Raw genomic sequence first — 26303 nt, forward strand, 5'->3', positions numbered from 1 at the left:
AACCATGCGAGAAAACCACGACATCGTCGAGGTAACAGATGCACATACACCACGTAGCGTATTTTCTATAAGTCGTTTAAACGTAGCATGCTCGTTACAAAGCCCAAAGGGCATGACGATAAACTCGTATTGTCCGTAAGGTGCAATAATTGCAGTCTTCTGGCGAAATGCTTCTGCCATTGGAACTTGCCAATAGCCACACCCCAAGTCCAGCGACGAGAATAATTATGCTCCGTGAAGGGTACCAATGGCGTCATTAATGCGCGGCAAAGCATATACGTTTTAGCGTGTTATCTTATCCAAATGACGGTAGTCCACACAAAACCGGATAGATCTGTCTTTCGTAGGCACCAGGACTACAGGAGACACCAAGGGACTGTGCGATGGTCGAATAACGTCTCTACAAAGCATATCTTAGAATTGGTCGCTAATGACGCGGCGCTCTTCAGTAGAGACGCGGTATGGTCTGAGGCAGGGGCTGGTGTAAACCGGTGTCAACGTAACGTTGCACTTGCGACAGCGGCCCCGTTGAGGTCGACACATCGAAAGAATTCTGGAACTCATGCAGCAGATCGATTAGATCGACGTGTTCGGCAGGGGTGAGGGTATCGGCGATGGCACTGGAAAATATGTTCCTGGACGACTCCCCGAGTACTGAAGGGGCATTTGATTGATCGCAGCGGTCATCCGGGACGTCAGCCAGAGACGGAGAGTCCAGATCTTCCATGCGACTGAGACATTCGCCTGTAAGCAGCGTGACAGGTGCGGCGAACGGATTGAAGACGAATATATTGCTGCTTCCGGTAGCAAGACATCTGACGGCGTGAAGAAGACTGAAGCGTCAGTGTGGGCGTTGCAGGAAACGGAAACGAGTGCGAAAGTGCGAGGCGGGATGCCGGTATCCTCACGAACAAGAAGCTTAGGCGGCTGATGAACTGCGTCAAGTAATGGGATGCCAAAGAAGGTGAGAACGGAACTTCGGCACGTGCGCAGTCGATGCCGGCTGTATGGCGGGATTCGCAATGCCCATAGACTGTCTCGCCGCCTAGCTGAATTCAGATCAGGGGCATCCTCTCGAGGAGGGTTAGTAGAGGACGAAATGGAAGCACTACGTAGTCGCTCTCTTGTTCGGCTCTGCTAGCCTCAGTGTTAACGCATTAACAAAAAAGGAACATTACGACTCTGCATGCTCCCTGCATCAGTGAACAAACCGCGCCCTCCGTGTTAGGAGAAATCTGATTCGTTCATGTGAGACGCGACGTTTTCGTGAAAATACGTGGAAACTCGTGCTTTCAACGATAGCTCACAGCGTACACACATCAGTTTCGCGAGGTTTTCTCTAGCCACGTAGGTTAGTTAAATGTTATCGTCTGACATTTTCTGTTGAAACTCGCCTTGTTGTACTAGCATATAACGTTCGTAAGTGTTTTTTATTGTGCATGAATCTCATAACATTCTACGCGGGAGTCCGCGCGGGCTCGCGATGTGCTCATCTTAAGTTGGTGATAGGGCCTCTATCCTTTGTCGGGAAAGCGCTGTTATGAATTGTGCGAGCGTTGTTTCAGTCATTCGAAGACGCGTCCGCTCCACGCCTTTCGTGCACGTCCTATCTGTTCCTATGCTAACAAACGGGTTAACCCTCCTCCGGGCGCCATCTTGAATCGCACGGCGCGCCACCTATAGTTCGTGGACATTGCAATAGGAAGTGACACCCGAGTATGACGTCATGCGAACAGGCAGAAAGGACAAAAAAATGTTTGATCCCTATGTCATAGGGATCGGAATAATAGGAAAGTAAAGCGTGCCCTTACAGAAGTAACTGAATGTTTACAGAAGTAACTGAATTGATATAAGATAGTTTACACAACGTATATTGATGTCTGGCAGCTATAACACCGTTTACCGTGTGCTTAGCTTTAGGTGCACGTAAAGAACTACAGGTGGTCGAAATTTCCAGAGCCCTCCTTTACGGCGTCCCTCATAATGACATCATCGTTTTTGGACGTTAAACCCCAGATATTATTATTATTATTATTATTATTATTATTATTATTATTATTATTATTATTATTATTATTATAGCACCGTTTAACGTGGATGCACCCACTTTCGTGATTGGTGGTACATTTCCATCCCGACGACTAACGTCCATGTTAAACGATCACACAAAACCTTGTGGTAGCTGTAGTAGTTAACGGTGAAAGCGTAATCAGAGAACGAGGTGTGATAGCCAGAAGAGCGTCGCATATTGGACGCAGAACTCGGCCGCCATCCCGCGGCATGTTAAAATGTGATTGAACACCACGGCCGGACTAGAGGAAAATGCGAAACGCGTCGTGCCGCAATTTTTCTTGTGGCGAGCGCGTAAGCGGGGAACGCGCTATAACAGCCAGGTGAAGCAGGCGCGCGTCACACAGCTATTTTTGGTTTGGATTAGCGTGATGCTCTGAGCGAGGCCGATGCTTTTACGGCGCTTGATCTAAGATCGCCACCTCGCGGTATGTTAAGGCATTGACAACATTGAACTTGTATTGAAAACGCGCCGAATGGGACGGACGTGTAACGCGTTGCAGGTGCTAATCGCGGAGGCCACAATAATGAGGGATTACTTTACCGCTCCCAGAGGGCAACACCAACCCGCCGACAGGGAGAGTGGTAGATATAGAATGCGCGTTTGTTAAGTTTGTAGAGTCTGTGACCGTGGTGCAGTGGATAGCGTGCCCGGCATGTCTTGTTGCAGATCGAGTGGTCGTGGGTTCGATGCCCGTTGACGGAACTTTTTTCTTTGACATCTGATCGTGTAAATTTTGTCGACGTCATTTCCGTGACGGAAATACGTCACTGAAGTCTTGGTGTTCCCCGGCACAAAACACTTTCGTGTTAATAATCTCGGCGATGTACAGATTGCCTTCAATAAACACTCTTGCAGTGCAGGCTGCGAAAGGCGTCACTTGCTGTGCGCTTGCAGTGTGGAGCGGCAGTCCTAAAAGCGGCGTCTTACCTTGCGTAATAAACGGCAGAGGTTAGCGGCTAGGACAGAAACGGCTGCGCCGTTGTGCACAAGCGCAAAAGTACGAACACCCTTCAATAGTTATGGTGACCACGTTAGCAGGGGAGGAGTGAGGTCTTGGACAGTTCGAAGATGGCGCAGTTGTTCCCTCTTGAACGGCGGCGGTTAGTTTTCCTGGTCGGAGGGTTCGGGCCGGCGACGCATGTGGGAAAGCGATCGCCGCCGAGGAAAAGGTGAGCGCTCTAGCTGGAAGGCAGGGCGGTGAGTAGCGGCATCGCGTGGTGATAGGCCAGGAATGTATGGGAAGCAGGGCTGGCTGCCGGATTGCGACGACCCTGCACGGTCGCCGAAAGTTTGGGGGCAACGACGGCAATAGCGGGCGACGTCTCCGGGATAGCAGGCGTAGCAAGTCGGTCGATTATCGGGCGTCTTCCATGGATTGGCGATTGTCGGTGCTGCCGTTAGACAGCTGTTAGAAAGTTGTCTAACGTTAGACAGCGTTAGACAACTGCCGAAGATGCAGTTAGACAGGCGGTAGCGTGGCCTGTGAGTGCGTAGTGTAAAGTGGTTGCGGAAGCCTACGCACAACGTCCGCATACGTGAGGGGCGCTGACACAGGCTGCATGGCTTGCGCATAGGCAACAGGAGCGGCCACATGTTGCGCTGCACGCGCGTAGTTAACAGGGTTGGATGGAGGGGGCTCGTGGTGCGCAAGAAGAACAGCGTGGGCAACCTTCTTCGAAATAACATTGAGGAACGGGGCGGGCAGACGTGTGGTGGGCTCGTGAGTAAATGGCATTAGGGAAAGTTGGCGGGCAACTTCCTCGCGGACGAAGTCTCGGACCTGCTGAAGCAACGTCGAATGTTCAGGCATGGTGTCGAGACTGCACAGCGACTCGCCACCGCGCCGAGGCTGCCGAGTCGGGACGTGTTGTTTGTTTAACTCGTCGTAGCTATGACGCAAGCTGGCGAATTCTGAAACTGTGCCCAGATTCCTGGCCAAGAGCATTTGGAATGCGCCGTCGTCAATGCCCTTCAGGATTTGTTTGATCTTGTCAGCTTCGGTCATGGTGTCGTTGACACGTCTACAAAGGTCGACGACGTCCTCAATATAGCTTGTCTAGCTTTCTCCAGTCTGCTCTGAGCGGACGCGCAAGCGCTGCTCTGCGCTCTGCTTGCGGACAGCCGGTCGACCGAACAATTCAGAGAAGGTCCTCTTGAAGACGGTCCATGTGGGGATGTGTTGTTTGTGGTTGTACCATAATTCGGCGTGGCCAGTCAGTATAAACATGACGTGGCCTAACTTTTCGGGGTCATCCCACATTATGGACGCTCACCTGTTCGTAGTGGTCAAGGCAGGCTTCCACGTCGGTTTCATCTGTATCGCTGAAGACCTTTGGATGCCGTAGCCGAGGATGCCCGGTGCAGGTGACGGACGTTGTTGGTCATGATCGGCGGAAGCGTCGGGCTTCGCAGCTCTAGGGTGTAGCGACGAGGATGAACAGCACACTCCACCAAATGTGAAGAAGTTTATTGGTTGTTCAAGGACGTAATGGATGTCAGCGGCAAGGCAGCGAGAAGAACCGTCTAGAGGCACAGCAGCGACCCGAAACTCGAGCCGAATGAACCGAGCGTTGGCGACGCTGCTGGATGGAGGCGCATCTTCTTGTTCTACAAGTATATATATATATATATATATATATATATATATATATATATATATATATATATATATATATATATATAAGGAATGAAGAAAGAAACTACGACTTCCGTTGGTTTGGCACTGTATATTTTCACTAACGTTTCGTCTGGTGGACCAGACTTTGTCAAAGCAACAAGTACATCGCGGTGGGTTTCCTTATAAACACGCTTAAAGTAGATAGTTTCAAGGAACTCATCGATAGCAAGAATGACAACATAACACAGCGGTCACACGCAGTCGACATAGATTCATGCGCGCACATTTGGGACTCGTGGCAGTGAAACCAGGTTACACAGAGTAAGATAGATTGCACACGCAGTTGATATGGCATTACACACTAGTGGTATGACAGTATTATTGGATTGCACGTCACATGGAGGAAAAGGCGGGGGGCGGGGGATGACATCAGATCTGCGCTTTGTCTATTAAAGACGATAGTTTTTCTTGGGGAACTTAAACGCAGAAATTTTGGTCTGTCTTTCTGTCTTTCTGTTTGTCGGCACGTCACCCCGTTCAGCCAACCGGCCAAAGTTGAACCACTTGCTTACCGCCCACCCATCTTGAACTGGTACGGCTGTTCATACTTGTGAACGTTGTCGATCAAAATTAAATATTACGCATATCTGAGGCGTAACATCATCAGGTAAGTATTAGGTGGCATGTTCCTTTAATAGAAAATACATAGATACGCACTTTTAAAGACCTTGATGGTATGCGTTTAAGGTGGAGACAGTAACGCGTTTATTAAAAGATTACCACAGCTGAAGCGATCAGCGGTCCAAGCCGAGCAAGCGCGAGCGCCAACAACAACCGTCTTCGTCTTCTTCTTTCGCAGGCGTTCTTGTCTGCGCCCTACCATGTTACAAATCACTACCCCGCGGAAAAGGAGCCATCCTGTCGACCTAAGGAACAGGTACAACTGGTGGGTCATAATGCGGCTTCAGTCGATCGAAGTGAACAGTCTCGCGGCCGCGACGACTGCGGTCCGTAGACGATTTAACAGGCTCAATCATATAGTTAACTGGGGATGCTTGACGTAGGACGCGGTAGGGGCCTTCCTACTTAGTCAGTAGCTTTGGAAAGGCCAGGAGCGGAGGAGGGAACGCGAAGCCACACCAACGTTCCAGGCGAATACGACTGAGGAGGCAGGTTTTCGTCGTAACGGTCATTCTGGCCCTACTCGCCCTACAATGTTACAACCCTAGTTTCTTAAGGTGCGCTGAAAATGCGACTGCGCTGAAACTTGTCTTCCTCCGTGCCCTCTGCCACAAGCTCATGTTGTGTTTCGGTTTCGGTTCAGTATTGCATTGTACGAATGACAGGGGGCGCCGCTCTGGCATTCCTGTTTCACCCAGGCGACGTGTAAGTAAGAGAGTTTGTGGAGAGTACTCGTTGAGTGCGGACGTTTCTTCTCCTTCGGCGCATCGCGCCAAACAGCGGGTTCGGGCTGGAAGGCGTCCCCACCGGTCGCGTTGGTCACCGCCAGTCTTCGCCTGCCGCTGCGCCGGGACTACCAGCCCGCAACACAGCACTCATGTTTCCCGACGTATTGCCAGATGGCGTCCATATCTCATGCAGCGCCTCTTCTATCGTCTTTAGACGACATTTGCAGCGAAGCACGCAGATACGCGGCCAATTTTTTTTTCACAGGAACGTAATCACATGCTAGCAATAAACTGCAAACAGTCTGAGATCGCAAGCAGAAAATCTACGCAGCACTAAGATCAATTTTAACTTTTTAACTTCTCCTGAAGTAGGCTTCAAACACATCAAGCTTAGTACGAGAAGAAACTAAAAAACTAAAAAACAGCACAGACACCGTACATGATGCGCACAACTGAGTACGTATGCACGTAGTCTGTTACGAAAGCTGAAAAATAGTCGGCGATTACCAACGTAACCGTAGAAGAAACACGAGCGATATTAGAAACAGAGCTGCCCATCCCGTTGAAGACCAGGTTATGATTAATAGTGCTTAGTGGGAACGCTTGTAAGTGTGCCTGTGCTTTCGTTAATACCGGACGAGACGGTGTTAAACTTACAGATTAGGTAAGACTCGCGGGCTTCACGATCATGATGAGAGCGAAAGCCTGACTCAAGTATAGTGGCCCGAATATTTTCAAAAGAATGTCCAGATGAACTAATGTGTTTTGATAATGGTAGGCTAGGAAGCTTATTGGAATGCGATCTGTGGCTGTTAAAGCGTATTCTAAATGAAGTTTCCGTTTGGCCAATATACTGTTTTTTGCAGACGGTACACTCAAGCATGTATATAACGTTAGAACTATCGCAATTAAATAAACCTCGAATGTTAAGGGAAAAGTCTGAAAACGTGCTAATGGCTTTCTGTGTCGTTTGCTTATGTACGCACACCTTGCAACGTGCTTTGTTGCAGGGTGCACAGCCAGTTATTTCGGGCTTATTTACTTTCGATGATGTTAATAAAATCTCGGAGATTTTGAGACCGTCGGTACACAACGCGAGGTGGTTCAGGAACGACGTACCTGAATGCTTCTGCAGTACCAAAAGGCTTACAGCTAACACTGAAGCCGGCCATGTGCGACCTTTCTGAGTCGAACAAAGCCGATTGGCAAAGGTACTAAGCAACGCCTCTTTGGAATTACTGCGTACTTTTGTTAACCATTACAAATCATGTACGATGCGTCTACATAGCGAAAAAAGCCGCTTCACGTCACAGTTAACGCCACGTGAATTAGAATGCCTGGCAGCATTTAAACTAAATAAGAAGAGAAACTTGTGCACGCTCAAACACAATAAATTTATTCGTGATGGCATAGACCCTTCTATATGTGTTGCTAACATAGATACTGTTCCTACTGAACTATCACTCAGAAGCAGACCACCTGAACCAAGCAACAATGTTGTTAACCTTTCAATGTTTGTTCTTTCTGGTGCTCACATATCGGCCTTATCGAAGGGTCTTACCTTTTGCCCAACCTCTGGTGGATTCAATGAATTTCAGCTTTTAAAAGACCTTGACAACTTTGCTCGAACCATGCGCCTAAGAGAGTACTTCCATAACCCTGAAAATCCTAGTGGCGCTAAACTATCTATGCCCTCATACAAACACTGGACCCCACCAGCGCAACGTGATAAATGTCTAGATTTGTATATAAGTGCGGTGCAACATAAAATACTCGAGGCGTACAAGACCCGCGTCCGTTACCGACAGAATATGACGAAGGAAGAAAAAACAGCGCTTGAAGAGCTTTCAAATAATGATGATATCGTCAATAAACCCGCAGATATGGGAGGAGCGATTGTTGTTCTCAATAAGAGTGATTATGTCGTGGAAGCGATCAGACAACTCTCGGATACCGTTTTTTATAAACCCCTCGCAACCGACCCAACCGATAACTTTAGGTCCATTTTGATAGATGAGCTCACAAAATTACTAAAGCAGAAACAACTTGACGAAAAAAATCACAGCATATCCACGGGGTGAATGATGATGAGTGGGCGAAGCTGCAGAGGTTCATCGGTAAACCGTGAATCTTCCGTGAATTCTGCCCAGTACATCATCACCGACGTGAGATCGGGCGCGTTTATACTAAAGGTTCGATGAGTTATGACGACTTGCAGCTCACTTTAATTTTACATGTACGCTGTGAATTTTCATTGTTTAGAAAACCATTGCTTTAGAAAACATCTGGCGTCTTTCGTTAAGCAGCTGGCGTCTTTTCGTTTTGCTTTAGAAACATCTGGCGTTCTTTCGTTTTGCTTTTACAAAACATCTGGCGTCTTTCGTTGGTTTATTTCATCAATCAACGGCGTTTTGAACAAAATTTTGATTGTTTAATCACGCACAGGAGAAATCTCACCAGGTACTACCTTGGAGGTAAACAATGGCTGCTAATGGGAATGAGAGACAGAAGAAGTCGGCTTTTAGCTAACACTTACACTTCTACTTCTACTAACGTTTCCTACTGGAACATGCCAATGGCTGCTAATGGGGAATGAGAGACAGAAGAATTCGGCTTTTAGTTAACGCGCACGCTGCGAATTTTTATTGTTCAATAACGCACAGGAAAAATCTCCCACCGGCACCACCTTGGAGGTCAAAGCGTAAGACTGGTTACGCACTACGACTACTACGACTACGAGGGACGAACGGGTGCCGCCTTAAGGAGCTTCGCCCCTAAAACCGTTAGGTCTCTCATACCGCTCAGTCCCGTGGCTGGTAGGTTTTACTTGCTATCAGAGATTCACAAACAAGGTAACCCAGGCCGCCCGATCATTTCCGTTGTGAACACTACAACGGAAAACCTTTCACGCTATGTAGACTCCCTTATTAACCAGATTCCTGGAACATTTCCGTCATTCGTAAATGATACCAATAGTTTTCTCCAAGATATGTTACACCTTACCATTCCACATAACTCAATCCTTGTAACTCTCGACGTCACCTCGCTTTACACTAACATACCGCATGCCAGTGGGATTTCGGCAGTCCTTAAAGCGTATGAAGACTGTCGTGTCGAAAAGCCTGTAGATAAAGAAACACTGGGATCGCTGCTAAAGCTAATTCTTGAACTTAATAACTTCGAATTCAATGATAGCCATTACGTTCAGGTGAGCGGTACTTCGATGGGAACACGAATAGGTCCGAATTATGCTAACATCTTTATGGCTATTTTGGAGAATGATTTCTTAGCCAGCATTGACATGCAGCCTTTATTTTATAAGCAATTCATTGATGATATCTTCTTGATTTGCACATATGGGGAGCAAAACCTTTTGAAGTTTATAGATGCGTTTAATAATTTCCACCCGTCAATCAAATTGTCGCATAGTTACTCGCCACTTTCGGTAAACTTTCTAGACGTCACTGTGTCGCTATGCCAAGGAAACCTGCTGACTAAACTATATCGTAAACATACTGATAAAAACCCGCTTCTGCATTTCAAGAGCAGCCATGTACGACATTGCAAGACCGCCATTCTCTATAGTCAGGCCCATCGCTTTAAACGATTGTGCTCCAACCGCGAGGGTTTCATAGCCAATTGCAAACAACTTAAAACTTCTCTCACTAAACGGCAATATCCATCGGCTTTAATCGATGACGCAATAGGTCGAGCAAATAAATTTATTAGAGCAGAAATTCTGAGGGGGAACCGTTTGCCCGAAAAACAGAATAGCACCAAACTTGTACTAACGCACTCACCATCAGCACCAAAGGTACACTCTATATTAAAACGCCACTACAATATCCTTGCCCAAAGCGAACATCTCAAGAGTATTTTTCCTGAACCACCTCGCGTTGTGTACCGACGGTCTAAAGATCTCCGAGATTTATTAACATCATCGAAAGTAAATAAGCCCGAAATAACGGGTTGTGCACCCTGCAACAAAGCACGTTGCAAGGTGTGCGTACATATGCAAACGACACAGAAAGCCATTAGCACGTTTTCAGACTTCTCCATTAACATTCGAGGTTTATTTAATTGCGATAGTTCTAACGTGATATACATGCTTGAATGTACCGTCTGCAAAAACAGTACATTGGCCAAACAGAAACTTCCTTTAGAATACGCTTTAACAGCCACAGATCGCATTCCAATAAGCATCCTAGCCTACCATTATCAAAACACATTCGTCTACCTGGACATTCTTTTGAAATTATTCGGGCCACTATACTTGAGTCAGGCTTTCGTTCTCATCATGATCGTGAAGCCCGCGAGTCCTACCTAATCTATAACTTTAACACCGTCTCATCCGGTATCAACGAAAGCACAGGCACACTTACAAGCGTTCCCACTAAGCGCTATTAACAATAACCTGGTCTTCAACGGGATAGGCAGCTCTGTTTCTAATATCGCTCGTGTTTCTTCTAGGGTTACGTTGGTAATCACCCACTATTTTTCAGCTTTCGTAACAGACTACGTGCATACGTACTGAGTTGGGCGCATCATGTACGGTGTCCGTGCTGTTTTTTTAGTTTTTTAGTTTCTTCTCGTATTAAAATAACAGAGAGCTGAGCTAGTTGGTAAGTATTCATTCTAAACAGACAGGGCGTGCAAACATGGACATAAGAAAGAAGTCAGGAGACCACAAACGCCGACTAACAACTGAAGAGGCGCACAACGGCTGAAAAGAAAGAAGGCACGAAAACTTATCTGCGCATGCCCATGCAACAGGCGAACCTATCAATCCGGCACGCGTGGCGGTCTACGTGGAAGATAACTGTTAAGGCATTTGATTTCATCTTTATGCAAGTTAATCGACGGTTCGCTCACGCATGCGCTGTCACCTCGATATGCCATGCTTCAATCATCAGGCGCGTTTCTTCATTTCTATGCCGGTACAACACTGCGCATTCATCAAATTTTGGCGTGTACTTACAATCTCGACAATTTAAAGATAGATTAAAAGGGAATGGCGGGAATAGCGGTCTTGCAATGTCGTACATGGCTGCTCTTGAAATGCAGAAGCGGGTTTTTATCAGTAGGTTTACGATATAGTTTAGTCAGCAGGTTTCCTTGGCATAGCGACACAGTGACGTCTAGAACGTTTACCGAAAGTGGCGAGTAACTATGCGACAATTTGATTGACGGGTGGAAAGAAACGTGTCGTAGGTATACCGTACATTCATCGCGTATCTCACAGGCTAAAGAAAGTAGGAAGTAGATACGGCGTTAACGTTGTTTTCACGGCTGCCAATAAGCTAGGTAAGATTTGTGCCGCTGTGCAGAGGAAGAATGAGGGAGTAAAAGACAAGAAACGGACCGATATTTGTTTCGTAAAACACACCAACAAATTCACTGATTGCCGTACGAGTGTGGTGTATAAGATCCCTTTCAGCTGCGGCCGCTTCTACGTAGGACAGACGGGCCGATGCATCAACCAGAGATTGTTAGAACATAAGAGATCGCTAACAGGAGGCTCACCTATCCAATTCGCTAACAGGAGGACCAATCTATCCAATTTTTGGATCTGCAGCTGCAGTTCTCGTCTACGCATGTGTGTTGGTGCTACTCTCCTAGGTCTGTGAAACCTCTGCTAAACTATAAATCTGGTGACACAAAACTGGTAAAAAATGCCATTGAGCTCTCATGTTTTACCTCTGCACTGAAGAAAACCTGCACGCATTTGGTTGAAAGCAGTTTTTATGTGCAGGTGAAAAAACTGCGACAGGTAGGCTTTCCGCGGGACGTATTATTAAAGGTCTGCGAGAAGTTAAGAAAATAAAGAGAGCTCCTGGTGATGGTTGTGACTTGGATGAGAAGGCGCAGCATAAGAAATTTGCTGTTCTGCCATATGTTCACGGTTTTACCCACCGCCTAAAAAAGGTTGCGTCAAGATATGACGTCCAAGTAGTTATATGTGCCAGGAACAAGTTGTCCACTTTATGCGCCAAAGTAGACAGACGAATCGCAAGTCAGCAAAATGTTCGGCAAGGTACATGTAATGTTAGTCATGTCAATAATTATGTATCTTGTATCACAGGTGTTGTTTATTCCATACCCTTGACATGCAAACGTGTTTACGTGGGACAAAAAGGTCGCTGCCTTAATGTGAGACTTCGAGAACATTTTACTTCTCTGAAAGGCCACTGCGGTCTTCATCTAGCAGCCCACTGCAAGAAATGCGGCTGCACACCGCTCTTTGGTGATACCTCTGTGTTGTTCCGGCATAAGAACCAAAGGGCGCGAGAACTATTTGAGGCTGCGCATATTCAAAAGAATTCGGAGTCCTGCGTCAGTGTTTCCTCTGTCGCCATACATGATAAAGAGTTAAGTTATCTTGGTTTTGTATGACGGGCGTGCCTTGCCTGATGTGGCCAAAGTTTTTGTTGATTTGGTCCCTCGTGCCTTTTTTTTCTCCTTTTTTTGCCCTCTCTCGCTTTTTCCTGCCCTTTATATTGCCTCGTTCTTGCAACAAAACTTGAGTTGATAGTCTGCGCTTGTTTGTCATTTTCTCGCCCTTCGTGTTTCCGTCCGTTTTTTGCGCAGTTACAATAAGTACAGCCCCGAGGAGTTGAAGAAGCGGTAACGTCAGTCTCTTGATGGGAGCGACCCGAGCTTTCGCGAGCAGTTGTTGTGCTTGGTTTAGCTTTAACCCGACGACACCGCATGTCTGTGGGCTTGCGTCGGAGAAGACATGTAGCTCCAAGTGAGCGCCGTCCGTGTTGAGTTTGGTCAATGAGCTCCTCTCGATGTTAAACCTTGTATGCCTTCCACCTGAACATGATTCAATCAACATGACGATGAAGAATTATGGCTCAGCCCTTTGTAATGGGTTAGAAGCTTTAAACGGCTCACCAGTTATGTAATTTTGCTTTGTGTGACGCCCGGTCGCTATTTCATTCTCCCGTCATGCTGTATAACATACGATGACGTGGGAGAGAGAGATAGAGAGGGGGGGGACGAAGAACTTTGCTGAGACCCCGAGGCAATGGATCATGCGCTTATGGGCTTCCTTGGCAACCAATACAAGTGCACTTGCGAGGAACCCACTCCTCTATAGATCATTGTAATTTTTGAGAAGTAGGGAAGCAGGCACTGTGCCATTTTTCGTCATTGTAAGGAGAGCCGTGGTTCCTGCAAAAAGGCATGTAAGGCAATATGCGCACTTTGTTGTTGCTGTGCCTGATGACGATGAAGAATTATGGCGGAGCCCTTTGTAATGGGTTGGAAGCATTCAACAACCTACTCGTTGCGCAATTCGCATCGTGTGACGCCTGGTTACAGAATTCGCGTTGTGCGATGCTTGGTGCTTATTTTACTGTTCTGCCACGCTGTATTGCATATGTTAAATGTGGTTCCTTCCCGACATAAAGCCTGTATAGGACCTTCTTGCAGAGCAGTTTCAAGCACCAGCGTGGCTCAGAGGTTGAATACTGGGATCCCACGCAGGGGGCCCAGGTTCGAACCTCGTTGAATCGTGGAATTTTTTTCTTATTTAGTTTTTTTTTCTTATTTCGAGTGATAGTGGTTACGGACACCGGCGGCGGCGGCGGCGGACAACTACGGCGCCAAAAACGGCTGCTGAAATGATCTCATAACAGCTTTCGCTGTAAAAAAATCTGAACGGGACAAAAATTCTCGGTGTCGCTTGCAGCACCGTTTGCTTCGCGTTTTGTCGTTCTTGACACTCTCTAGAAATGGGTCAAGTTTTCACACGAAGTGTGTCTTCCTCCGTATTCCATTAGAGGCCGAGCACCTTCGTATGTGTAGGCTGTTTCGTTGATCTTCTTTTTCCTGCAGCATTTGTCGCAGCCTGTCCTTGTTAGTTGCGCATTTCTGCATGTTCCTTCCTGCTAGTTTCATGATCTTGGTAGTTTTGTCCTACAAGTGGGAGATCTCCTCAGGTGTTGAAGCGCCGAATACCAAATCTTCCAACCAGAAGATTTCCTTGATGGTGGTGGTGGTGATGTTGCAGCAGGCGGGGTTAGCCTGGCCTGCATGGCCGGGAATTGTTCCGCCTGAGCATCTCCTGAATTGTAGGGGTATGTCACCAAGTGCCGAACAGTCCAGTGTCTCGCAGGAAAACAAAAAAAAAATCGTTGCACGCTCCTCCACGTTGCCGCGGGCCCTTCAGGAAAAATGACGTCTTCAAATGTCATTTGAAGATTTCCTTGAGCTGAACAGCTGTGTGTTGACATTTCGGATCGATATGGTTGAAGTGGTACCGAAGCGTAGCCGATAGGAGAAACGGACTGGACGTTTTTCCGAAAGGCACCGGAGTCATCCTGATGTCCGCGAGCGGCGGAAGTGGTTTGTTCTTGGTCACTGTTTCTTCGAATCACAACGAAGCGAAGCCCTGTCTTCTTCCTTTATGGACATCTAAAGGAACGCCTTGTGTCGCTGTAAGTCCGAATGCATGGAAACAAAACCTGATTATCACCTTTAGAGGCTCTGAGTTCAGGTTCGGTCCCTTTTCAAGTCTGTCATTCAGACTGCGTGACGCTGTTCCATGCGACGATGCGTCGAAAGCAACGCGCAGGCATGTAGTAGTGGACGTCTCGCGAATGACTTCATGATGCGGCATTAACAAGCGTTTCTTCGCTACGTTTTTACATACTGGACCTCCGCATGCCCATGTTTCTCATATTGCCTAATAGCCTTGTCATAGGCTTTCAAGGCTTCATCGTTTGACCAAAAGCAGTCGAACCAGAGTACAGTCGGGAAAGCGCAACATTTCGATTGTCTCTCAGAACCCGTTCATCTGGTTTTCATGGGAACGACACTTCATAGTGACCATCTTGAAATTTTATGGTTGGAATAAACTTCGTCCACATCTCTTCTTCGTTGGATGATGGCGTATCCACAACACCAATGGCTTTTAACTCCCAGAATCATTGTAACGGGAAAGAGAGGGCTTCATTGTTGCATGCGTCTCGGTCAACGGAAAAAGATGTGACTGCTCGTCTTCTCACCAAATTTTCTGCGAACTCCAAGGGTCCTTAAGAGTCCAGCCGAAGTTCTTGTTGATCGCTACCAGAGATCGGTTTTCGGTATCCCATTTCACATCGCTTGAATTTGGCATCAGCTTTCACATCTGGTCAGAACTGATCAATAGACTCACTCCAGGTTTACCTGTGACCCCAGGAAATACTGCCTCTTCTGCTAGTGGCTTTCCTTCCGCAACGATGACACGGAGCAACTTGTTATACTGCGGAACTTCGATCACATATTCGCAGATGAACGGCATGGCGATCGCTTTTATCTCTGTTCTATTTATTGAGGTACTTTTTTGCCGACGAAGGCCTCATGGCCTTCTCAACTGACATTAAAGACCTTTATTACTCCCTACCCCATGACGAGCTCCTGCAGCGCGTTGAAGAACGTATAGACAAAATGGGAACTGTTATGTTTTTCTGTTGAGCCGGGGTTTCTGTTAGTGCTTTTCTGTTGAGCCGGGGTTTCTGTTAATGCCGGGGTCCACCACGGCACGACTGACGCATTTACGTCACGAATATGACGTTGTCAAATATAAAGACTAACATATGGCAAAGAAAAAAGAAGAAAAAGTTCCGTCAACGGGAGTCGAATTACGACGCCCCGATTCCCAGCGCGCAGCGCGAAACGACTCCGCCACAGACGGCACGTTCTTCGGCATGCTAACGGCGTGCTATTTATATACACCATTTGCCGGTGGCGGTACTCAGAGATCGGGGTACATTAGCGTGTTTTCGTTATCACTAGCGAGGTAGCGCGAAGGGCTCGAAGAGCGCGCTTTAAAGGTCGTTGCCCCACGCGTTGAGATGAGCGTGTTTCTACAGGGCGTGGTCGCTCCTGCGCGCGCGCTTATCTTGTACGTCTTGCGCTCTCACCGCAAGTTTGCGTTCAATTACAGAGAGCACGAAAGGTCACTTCGCTCACTGAAGCGGCCGCTTTTGTGAAAGGAGCGCGCTGCTCAAAAACAAAAAAAGTTACAACTGTGACAGTTCGGGCTCATCCTGTTTATACTTGTGCGTTTGTTTCGTGCGTCCTACTTTGTATTTGACCAGCGGGCTTTAACTGTCGAGCCGTGACATTTGTTAGTTCGCGCTCACCCTGTGTATGCTCGTTCCGTGCGTCCTTTCTGCTTGAGCAGCGCGTTGCAAGTTTCGAGCTGCTTGCAGTTCGCGCGACATTACAACTTGTTACTATAGCATTCATTCTTTCGCCCTCGGGGCGAAACAATGCACAACAAACGCTCAACTCTCCTTTTATACCGATTCCTATGACAGAGGGATTAGCCATGTTTTTTTGGAATTACTCGGGTCTTACTTTTTTTCTACGTTCATTTTAAGAAATGAGACTCCTTCTCTGCAGAAAAAAGGAGGCTCCCATTTTAAGTAATTTATTTTTACCAAACCTTCACCGTCGTCTGTCTTTGACACTTGACCAACATTCTAAATGTGTAACCAGTTTTAGATTTGTTGACGATTTTAGGATGTTTTGAACAGCGCGTTGGATATGTTCCATGATCAGTCTGATGACATTATATGCATTTTACGCAGTTGTCTTAGTCCTCTCGTCATTACTGTCGAGTTCGATGGAACTATTAGATTCCTCGATCTGAAGTTTGTTTTCACAGCACTCACACCTACTGGCCGTATGAGCCTAGGGCAAACAAGGCGTTACTGAGTTTCAACTCGAGCCAATCAAAGCTCATAAAAAGAGGCATTGCCAAAATGTGCCTCAACAATGCGCTCATCAAATCATGTTCACATTTGGTAGACGAAAGTTTCAGGCATCAAGTGTCACGGCTACAATCAGCCGGCTACCCCACCCAGCTGGTGGCCTCTGTAGCAGAACGCCTACTCCGCCGAGCTAAAGGTACGCAAGATAAGTCCACCACTATAGGTTCGCCCTCCCTTAAGAAAGGAATTGTAGCGGTGGTTCCTTACATTCACCAAGTCTCGCATAACCTTAAGAAAATTGCAGGCAAATCTAACACTCGTGTTCTGTTTTCCGCCCCATATAAACTGGGTAACTTGTGCAAGAAAACTAACCGCAATAAGACGGTTATTAAAATATGCTCTATGAAGCACAGTAAGCGATTTCTTCCATGCAAAACATGCGTCGTTTGCCGGATTCCTTTGTCATGCGGATTTTACATTGGGCAGACCGGCCGCTACCTCAGTGATAGGCTCAAAGAGCACAGCAATAAAGCGGGCAAGACGCCCTGACGGGTTTTTGGCGCTACACTACCATAAATGCACGTGCCGACGTAATTTTGAAGACTGCATTAGTTGGCATGAATAAGTCCGAAATAAATAGATTAGTAATCGAAGTTGAACAGATCGACTATTTCGGCGAAAGTTGTGTTAGCAAAACGTCACTGTCTTTGCGCAGGTAGTCTAGTTCCTGTCTGTCCCTTTTCCGGCGATACAGAAGCGGTCAAATTTCGTCGTAGGAAGTTTTCAGCCCTGTCATGTTGTTTACTGTTCTGCTGGTTTTTTCATGTTTGTTTTCATGTTATATGCTAGTGGCCACGTGGATGTCGTGCGCAAAAGGAGGTGTATCAGTCGGCTTGGTGATTGAAAATAAAAGTTTTTGTTGTCAGTAGTGCCAGTGTGTGTGTCTTTCTTCCCTTCGTCCTTGTCTTTTCGCGCACACATCCAAGAACCATGACAGAACAACAAGACCGCATCGCTACGCTCGTCGTTATAACACTTCAGGCTGGCTCCTCTTCGATGGCAGCCACTCACACATAGGACACCACCCACCAATACGCCAGCCAATTACACTGTTGCAGACGGGTCGTTGCACTCGTTGATGCAGCAAATTTCTTGCGGTCAATGACACTCACGTAGCGTCAGCCACTAGAACAGGTAGTCCGCCAGTTGGTCCACCTCTCCCCTGAAAAGTAGGAAAGAGTTTAGGCGACCTATAATTGCTCTGGTCAAGACAGACGAGCTCGGCCGGCACCGTAGCATGGCAACCGTGCCAATGCGGCCCATTATGAACACGGCGCCAACATTGACGTGTCTCTGCTGCCCATCGGAGCTCGCAGGATTATCTTCCCTTTGTGGGGCGCTTCCCGCCGCCCCTTTCTGGGAAGCGTCAAGATTTTCCCAGTCATGTGCGAACGATCGCCTGTCCACTCCCAGAGACAAGGCGTCGCCACTGTCAGTCATAACAATACGTGTACATCTAAGGCGCCGCGGCCGTGTTTTCACATTGTCGAACTATAAGTGTCGAATGCGACACAACCGCCAACACGCCACCATGAACACAAGTGGGAAGGCGGACCAAAAGCGAGGAGGATGATTAGTTCCCTCGAAAACGGTTTCCACATGCTATGTATCTCTGCATGTCCCGCGCCGTTGGTCCTTTTGCAGACTAACGGGTTTGCACACGGCACGCGTCCCTCAGTGGTTGCTCCTTGAACAGTCTATCCGTTCATCGCGTACTCCTATTGGGCCCAGATACTCCTCTGTCGGGTAATTTTGCCTTAGAACGTGCACGCTTTGCTTTCTGAGAAATCCGTATGGATTTCATTTTGTTTTCGTGCTTCAAAGGGGTGGTTGTGAATCACCCTTTTCAATAGATACCGCTGAGTGTCACGTGACTCTTGACTAACTTTTACTCGCTGTCGTAGTGCTTAAGGTGACCATGCAAAGGATTTTCCGCATGTAAGTTTGTATGAGTGCGAGATTTTGCGATCTCGCAAAATCTCCTACTCATGACACATAAGTCTTACTAAGTTTCAAGTCCTGCCGCGAAGCAGGCACGAAAAGGAAACGACAGTATTTAATACCGTCGTTTACGATATTTAATAAATTGCACCTGCAACCAATGTAACACAAATTGATTGCTTCCCATACGCAAGTGCCTAAAGCGGCTAGAAGGAGGACGTGTGCATAGGTTTGCTATGTGATAAAGACTAAGTATTAAATTATAGGGGTGGCTTCGAGTCACGTGAACTCCGCCTATTTTGTTTTTCAGTCACGGAAATCGACGCAAAAGCAAACTGAGTGCGCATGGCGAAGCACGACGTGCGTGGGGGGGTCGTGTGACATTTTGTAGAGTTTGCAATGAAGGAAATACAGTAAAACCTTGGTGATACGAATCTCGCGGGATCGTCAAAAATATTCGTATCATCGGAAATTCGTATCACCAGAAATTATGAAAAATTAGCATGCGACAAAAGAAAGCTAATACACATTTTCAATCATTCTTTTTCAAGGCCGCAGCAAACCCACGAACAGCTCTGACTGTTGGACACTGAAGTTTTGAGAGGTCAACAAATATACCTGCACACATATATATACGGCCCGTGCGCGCGTGTGTCATTATTGAACCAGGTGTGTTGTGACCCGCGACCGCTAGTAGCCCCTTCCAAATCTCACTATGCTTTTCCGCGTGATACCAGAGTAGTGCGGCTACCAGACTGACTTCAGAGTAGATCCTCGAAATGTTTTTTGGATGTTTTTCGAGAGATAATAGGATGTCTGATGCACGAGGACATCGCTTTCATGAAGGACATGGCTTGTAATCTAAACGCGAAAACATACGGAGGCACATTAGGGCCTCCAAGATTCGCGCACACAGTCTCGGAGGCTACGATGCGTCACTGACGGTTTATTGTGACCACTGTGTAAAAAAAGTATTTTTCTTACACCGTGATTCTGGCGAATTCGCAGTGCCGCGCGTATGGCCGCATTTGCGTTCTGCGCCGCGCGTGCTTGGCGCGTCTTCCGCGACAGCGCGGAGAGCACCTCTTCGTACCTGCACGGTAGCGTACTTTCGGATCAAACGTCGCGGGGTGAAAACCTGTTCGCAACAACCGTACTCCATTACACTGCAGGCAAATGGGTCTTGGCCGGGACCAAAGAAAAATTCGCATCACTCCTAAGTTCGTATGAACCGTGATCGTATCACCGAGGTTTCACTTAGCTGTTTATTTCCTCCCAGATTTTTCGCGGGCGTATATTGGAAAATTCAGGCTCGCCAGCAGTGCAGGTCCCTCTAGCCACTAAGTACAATACTGTGGCGAACTTGTTTTGTGGCTTTGGACTAAGTGTTCGGTCTCTTAATCCTTTAGTAAGTCATGCCAGCATAACAGAAATTTTGTTGTAGCATACGAGCTGAATTTATTTCCTCGCAGGAACTCCTAAGACAAGGTCTGGAGGAGGCGGCCTTGGATGTTGCAACACTCATGGCTGGAAACCAAGAACTGCTGCAGAAGGCTAAAGAGATTTGTGCAGCCCGAGCTCCGCGTGGAGCTCTGGCTGCGCGTCTCCAGCAACTAAAGTCCAATGCCGGTCACAGCACACCCCGGTAACTGTGTGCAGTGAATTGTGTTTAATACGTATATACAATCATTCTTCTAAGTTTGGCTAGACGATGGTGCGTAATGTTTCATTTATATTATGTGGGAATTTCGAAGCGAAGCTTGTACGGTGTAGCTGGTGATGGCGGTGTTCCAAAAAGCCTCTTCGGCCACAGCTGGCGCGCACCATAGAAATAATACATAAAACGAAAGAAGTTTTCTTTCTGGGGCTGGGGCTTGAACCCAGGTCTACCCTGTCCGAAAGAGAATGTTTTGAAGGCTAGGCCATGCGCCCATGCTTGCCCTATGTGAACTCAGCTGAAGCATACGAATGCGTTCTACCGACGATAAAAAAAAAAAAAAACTATTGGGAAGCAGCGCACTTGTTATGGGCGCTTCATTGAAATATTTTCTGTTGGCGGACTAAAAGCGACATCAACAATTTCACATTGCGCGAAAATTCCGACTCCGAGAAAAATGAATTCATAACCCGCGTCTGCATGAACGCGTGATGGACCTTTCGTTGGGCCATTCACCAGCATGGCGAACGCTGGAAAGAACATGAAAGGCGCTATGCCTTATTCAGCCCGAAAACAACGTTCCGAGGACGGCCGCTACCTACGAAGAAAGAAAGACAAAGCCTTGCCTCCATTTCGCGGGATGGAGAAGGGCTCCTGAATCTTTAAGCTTTGTTTCGCGCCGCTTAGCGTCGATAAAAACTATCATCATCGTGAACGGCCTGTACCTTGTATGACATCTCGCGTCGCCTAGCAACGTGTTGGAGGAAGGAAAACAGGCGGAGAGGAGGAGGAGGAGAGAGGTGGAGCGGAGCAGGGGAAGAAGTAAGTAAAAAATGGCAGGTCCCACGCCTTGTGGGAATCGCTTTCATGCGAAGCAGTTAGCGACCACTTGTCTATGCTGCATTTCAGGGCTTTCAGCCAAGGGTTACGAGGCGCATCGACGAGTTTTTGTAAGCGTAGTAGTTGTGTGCACGTCGTGGCTTTACGAGGCACGTGGACCACAGTGGCTTTTAAAGGTAACTTCTGGACTGACGTAACGTCAGAACTCACTTTCTAGCATAGATGTCAGTATTGTCGAAACGAAATGCACTTTACGATGCCATGTTGTGAATATCACAGGCAACTTTCGTTAGCGTATACTCCCGAGTGAAGCAACGCTTGAATATCTTCCTGAATTATAGGAATACAAGCGTAATGTTTATTAAGCGGAGCCAACACTGGCACCACAATTACCGTTAATCCGGAATGACGCCTCTATCATAGGAGAATTATGTAATCTTTATTGCTTTGTGCTAAAATTGGATAGGCAGCACTGCGAGCACAATTGACGTTGGACCGACATTACGCCTGCGTAGGGTCTTTTTCCAGAGCGGTTTCAAGACGTGGCGTGGCTCTGTGGTAGAATACCTGACTGACACACAGAATGCTGGTGTTCGATTCCAGCTGCAATCCTGATTTTTATTATTTGCATTCGTCGGGTCAGCGCTGCTAATGTCCGTTTTCCTTTGGACTCTCGCATTTAAATCCGAATGTGTATTCTCGATATTCCTGGGAAAATATTAACTGTCAGTCGCCTGTGGCTCATATCCACTTATGCCTGTGGTATACGGGTATGTGCGACACGTGTCTGACGTGGTTTAACACGTGGTTTGACGTCGTACACGACAGGATTTTCGCGTCACGCATGTCATGACCAGACAGTCATATTCGTCAAATCCTCTTACCCTCCCCTGCCAATTTTGGTCTACACCAAGCTGAAGAGGCGGTCATGAGAACACTCATCATCTGCCACTTCAAATGGGGGTGTTTTGCTTCGAGCAGGTTTACACGTAGGTTTACAAGGTTTACAAGGCTCCTTGTAAGGGAGGTCAGGCTACTAGCGAGCGCAAGCGCGAGCGGCAACCACAACCACACTTACAAAAACACGTCGATCTTCCTCGTAACGCTTGGCTCAAAGCCATAAAATATAGCATAGACGTACTCCCTGAGTGATTCCCACAACGCGTGGGATCTGCCGAAGTGTTTTATGTAAACGAGCTTGGAAATTCTGAGAAAAGCCGTAGAAAAGACTGAAAACGTGTTTTTTGCAGCGAAGACTCACAAGGTGCATTGCCCTCCGAGCGCAATTGTTTCCGAGAAGGGCACCTGGCAACACCAGATCAGTGTCTACCTTCAACGCCAGTTGAAGTCGCTGGCATTCAATGACCCCTTCATGATAAGAACCTCAAGTGAACTGGTTCAATTGCTGGAGGGAGATGATCTGGATGAACCCGATCTGCTTTTTCGCTCGACGTCGAGCAGCTCTTCGACTCCATACCACAACAACGTCTCTTCAGTGCTGTACGTGAGTGCATCGACCATTCCGGGGAGCTCAGCTTCCGGAACTCTAGCGGCTTAAACAGTGGAAACTTCTTAGAACGTTAGGCTTTTACGTTCAATCAACCGCCATCGCTTTTAATGGCCAACAGCACGTGCAGAAACGTGACATGTGTAGGGTCATCAGTAGGACCGATACCCTGTGACATGTTCTTAGTCTTAGTTGACAAGCGTGTAAATGCTCAGGTTGTTGACTCAGAAGTGATCTGCGAATTTAGATATGTAGACGACTATTTAATAGTTTTGGCCGATCTGAGTGCCACTGATTTTGAAAACGTCATTGGGATGATCACTAGAATTTTGTTTCCATTGAATCACGTGTACTCACTTTTTCCTGCGAAAGTCCAAGTAACACCATGCAATTTTTACATCTCAACCTGATCTTCAACAATGACCGTGTTTGATATATGTCCAACCCCAGGACAACGAAGAACCTTCTGCCTTTTGACAGCGCACATTCTAAACTAGTTAAAAGGGGAATTGCGATGTCGTGTGTGAAATCCGCATTGGCAAAAAGCTGCTGTCCAACTTCTTCAGAGAGACTGAATAAATCAGTTGCAACGATTGCTGCAGGTTTTGCCTCTTTGTTTGTCACTGCCGTGTGCCAATCAGTCCTATAGCATCTAAAGAAACAGCAATCAGACCAACAAACGGAAAACGATAAACCAAGACCGCAGGTGATTCCATACATTTACAAATTCTCCCACAATCTTAAGATTGCTAACTGGTATGACGTAAAATTTGTGTTTTCCGCCCCATGTAAGTTAGCTCAGATTTGTCCTTTATTACCGAACGATAAGAAGAAATCTTCACTAAAACGCATGCTCACCGTTACACCGATTGTGTAAGCGCGTGGTTTACAAGGTACCACTCAGCTGCGGTACAGAGTACATCGGCCAGGCGGGTCCATGCTTCAATGTCAGAGCACGTGAGTATTTTTTAAATGTGATGAACAAATCAGGTGGACATTTCGGAGATCACTGCAACGAGTGTAAGTGTACTCCAAATAAGGCGCCAATAGGGGCCTTCGTACGTCTTCATGCTTGTGATGCGCTCCCGGAGGACACGGACCAGAGAAAGCGTGGAAAACGACACAGGGTGATGCGCAAACTCACAACTACTTTATTTCAGTCATATACAGCCTTATGTACGTACAAGAAAGAAAGGAACACGAAAAGACGGGGGTTCAGTGAAAAGGCAGAACACAAAAATAAGAAAAAGAAACATATCAGGGCGTCAAACAATGTCACCGAAACGTGTTAATAAATTATATATGCGGCGGTACGGTTTCCTTCCAAAAGTTGATTTCTTTTTAAGAAAGGGTGCGCGTGCACACCCTCGATCGCCCTTTCTCAAAAAGAAATTAAGTTTTTGAAGGAAACCGTATCACCGCATACGTAATTTATTAACACGTTTCGGTGGCATTGTTTGAAGCCCTGATATGTTTCTTTTTCTTATTTGTGTGTTCTACTGCCTTTTCACTCAACCCCCCCCTCCCCCATCCGTCTTTTCGTGTTCCTTTGTTTCTTGTACGTACACTACGCTGTATATGATTGAAATAAAGTTGTTGTGAGTTTGCGCATCACCCTGTGTTGTTTTCCTCGTTTTCTCTGGTTTATGTCTTGCGGCAGCGCATCACAAGCATGAAAATGTACACCACATTTTCATCGTGCGGCCTTTATCAAGCGTGCAACGACGAACACAGAAAGAGCAATAATAGAGGCCGCTCACATTAGATAATCAGGTCTCAACTGTATAAGTGCTCCAAGTGTGCACATAACTGAAAAAGGATCGCAGTTATTGTTTGGTCACCTGTGATGGGTTTTAGATTGCTTGATAGTATGATGCGGACATGTATAGAAACTGGATTCATGCTCTTCAATAAAATTAAGTTGGAAATCAACGCCATTCTGTGTCTTTTATGTGTCCTCTGTTGTCCTTGTTTCTTCGCGCTCCATATACGTAACAGATATCAAGACATGTACCAACTAGCCGATCAAGGTATTCTTGAACAGATTTCTTCTGTATTGGGCCCTTTCCTCTCTCGCCGAGCCAAGAAAGATGCCATCGCTACAGGTGCCGACCTCATCGCAACTACTCCACTCAAGAATGCTTTCGTAATGCCTCTAACGCAAGTTAATCCTTCCGGAAGTTCGTCGCCTGTTTGGTTTCATCGATACCTCCTGGAGTCATTGTAGGCGCGTATGTAAAGGGCTCAAGCCTGAGAAAGCGGCAGCGTGCCCGCTTAAGCCGAACTACTAGTGTGCCAGCGGTACATAAGCCTCCAAGCACCACGGTCATTAGAGCCAACCTACCTGTAGAAGTGTTTAAGATTTTGGACAAATGCCCAAAATACAGCTGCGAGCCTGCGCCTTCACGACCCCAGTATCTTGCTATAGGGAGAGATGTGGCGAACCGCGTTGAAGAAAACAGCGAGCCATGGCAGATGGCGTTGGCAGTCTACAAAAATTGTGAATCTAAGAAGACAGAAAACACTTCCAGTAAGAAATGTGGTTAATTTTCTCAAGCAGCAAGGTTTCACAGCTATGCGGGCTCTCAAAGAGGGTGGCTTGGTAGTAACGCCTGAGGGCCACTTTGAATGCAAAGCGTTGACAGCAATTGAAAAGAACTTCATGACAGTCCCGTTCCAGCCAGAACAAAAAAAGAAAGGTGCCGTGAAATTTTTGAAGAAAACGAGCTTGGAAAGTCTGAAAAAAAAAGCCGTAGAAAAGACTGAAATCCTGACCATTGCCGTGTTTTTCGCAGCAAGAACTCACAACGTGGGTTGCCCTCTGAGGGCATTTTTCTCCGAGAAGGGAACTTGGCAGCACCAGATCAGTGTCTACCTTCAACGCCAGTTAAAGTCGCTTGCATTCAATGACCACTTCATGATAAGAAGCTCAAGTGAACTGGTTCAACTGCTGGAGGGAGGTGGTGTGAATGCCGCCCGTTCTACGTGTGTGCCGGATGGCGAGGAGCTCTTCTACTCCATACAACGCCAAGGTCTCATCAGTGCCGTACGTGAGTGCATAGACCATTCCGGGGAGCTCAGCTTTCAGAACTCTACCGGCTTAAACAGTGGAAACTTCTTAGAAGCCGTGGGGAAAGCGCCCGTTACTCGCCGTTTTTCTATTAGTTTTTCATTCTGGTTTGATATTTGTACTGCCGACGCTGCTCCACTAGACAGCCATGCCCTTTGTTACGTCGATTGTTGTATATTGTTTGTTTTAAAATGACAGGCCCGTTTTTTTATGCGTGCGCGCGATGCACTGCGTACGTTTCTTATGTGCATGTGTCCAAGTTATTTGCATGATTTGTTAACACAGATGAAATAAAAACTGTTGCAATACAAAACAGCATTCTTGTTTTATTGAACACCCCAAACAGTGCAACAGTAATGAATATTACGGCTGTATGCCTGCTTAAGATACGCACAAAAGACACGCGTTTTTATCTTCGCCCA

The 26303-nt window shown here is 46.9% G+C and overlaps 1 protein-coding gene across 1 annotated transcript in view; it reads left to right on the forward strand.

The window, feature by feature from the left end:
* LOC119384801 (uncharacterized) overlaps nt 1-26303 on the forward strand; it is a 111236-nt gene that overhangs the window by 28543 nt on the left and 56390 nt on the right. Inside the window, exon 3 of the mRNA XM_037652497.2 lies at nt 20280-20452. Coding sequence (XP_037508425.2) covers nt 20280-20452 — 173 coding nt within the window. The remainder of the gene's footprint in view (nt 1-20279; nt 20453-26303) is intronic.

This window comes from Rhipicephalus sanguineus, chromosome 3, assembly GCF_013339695.2.
Source record: "Rhipicephalus sanguineus isolate Rsan-2018 chromosome 3, BIME_Rsan_1.4, whole genome shotgun sequence".
In the NCBI taxonomy this organism is placed as follows: Eukaryota; Metazoa; Arthropoda; class Arachnida; order Ixodida; family Ixodidae; genus Rhipicephalus; species Rhipicephalus sanguineus.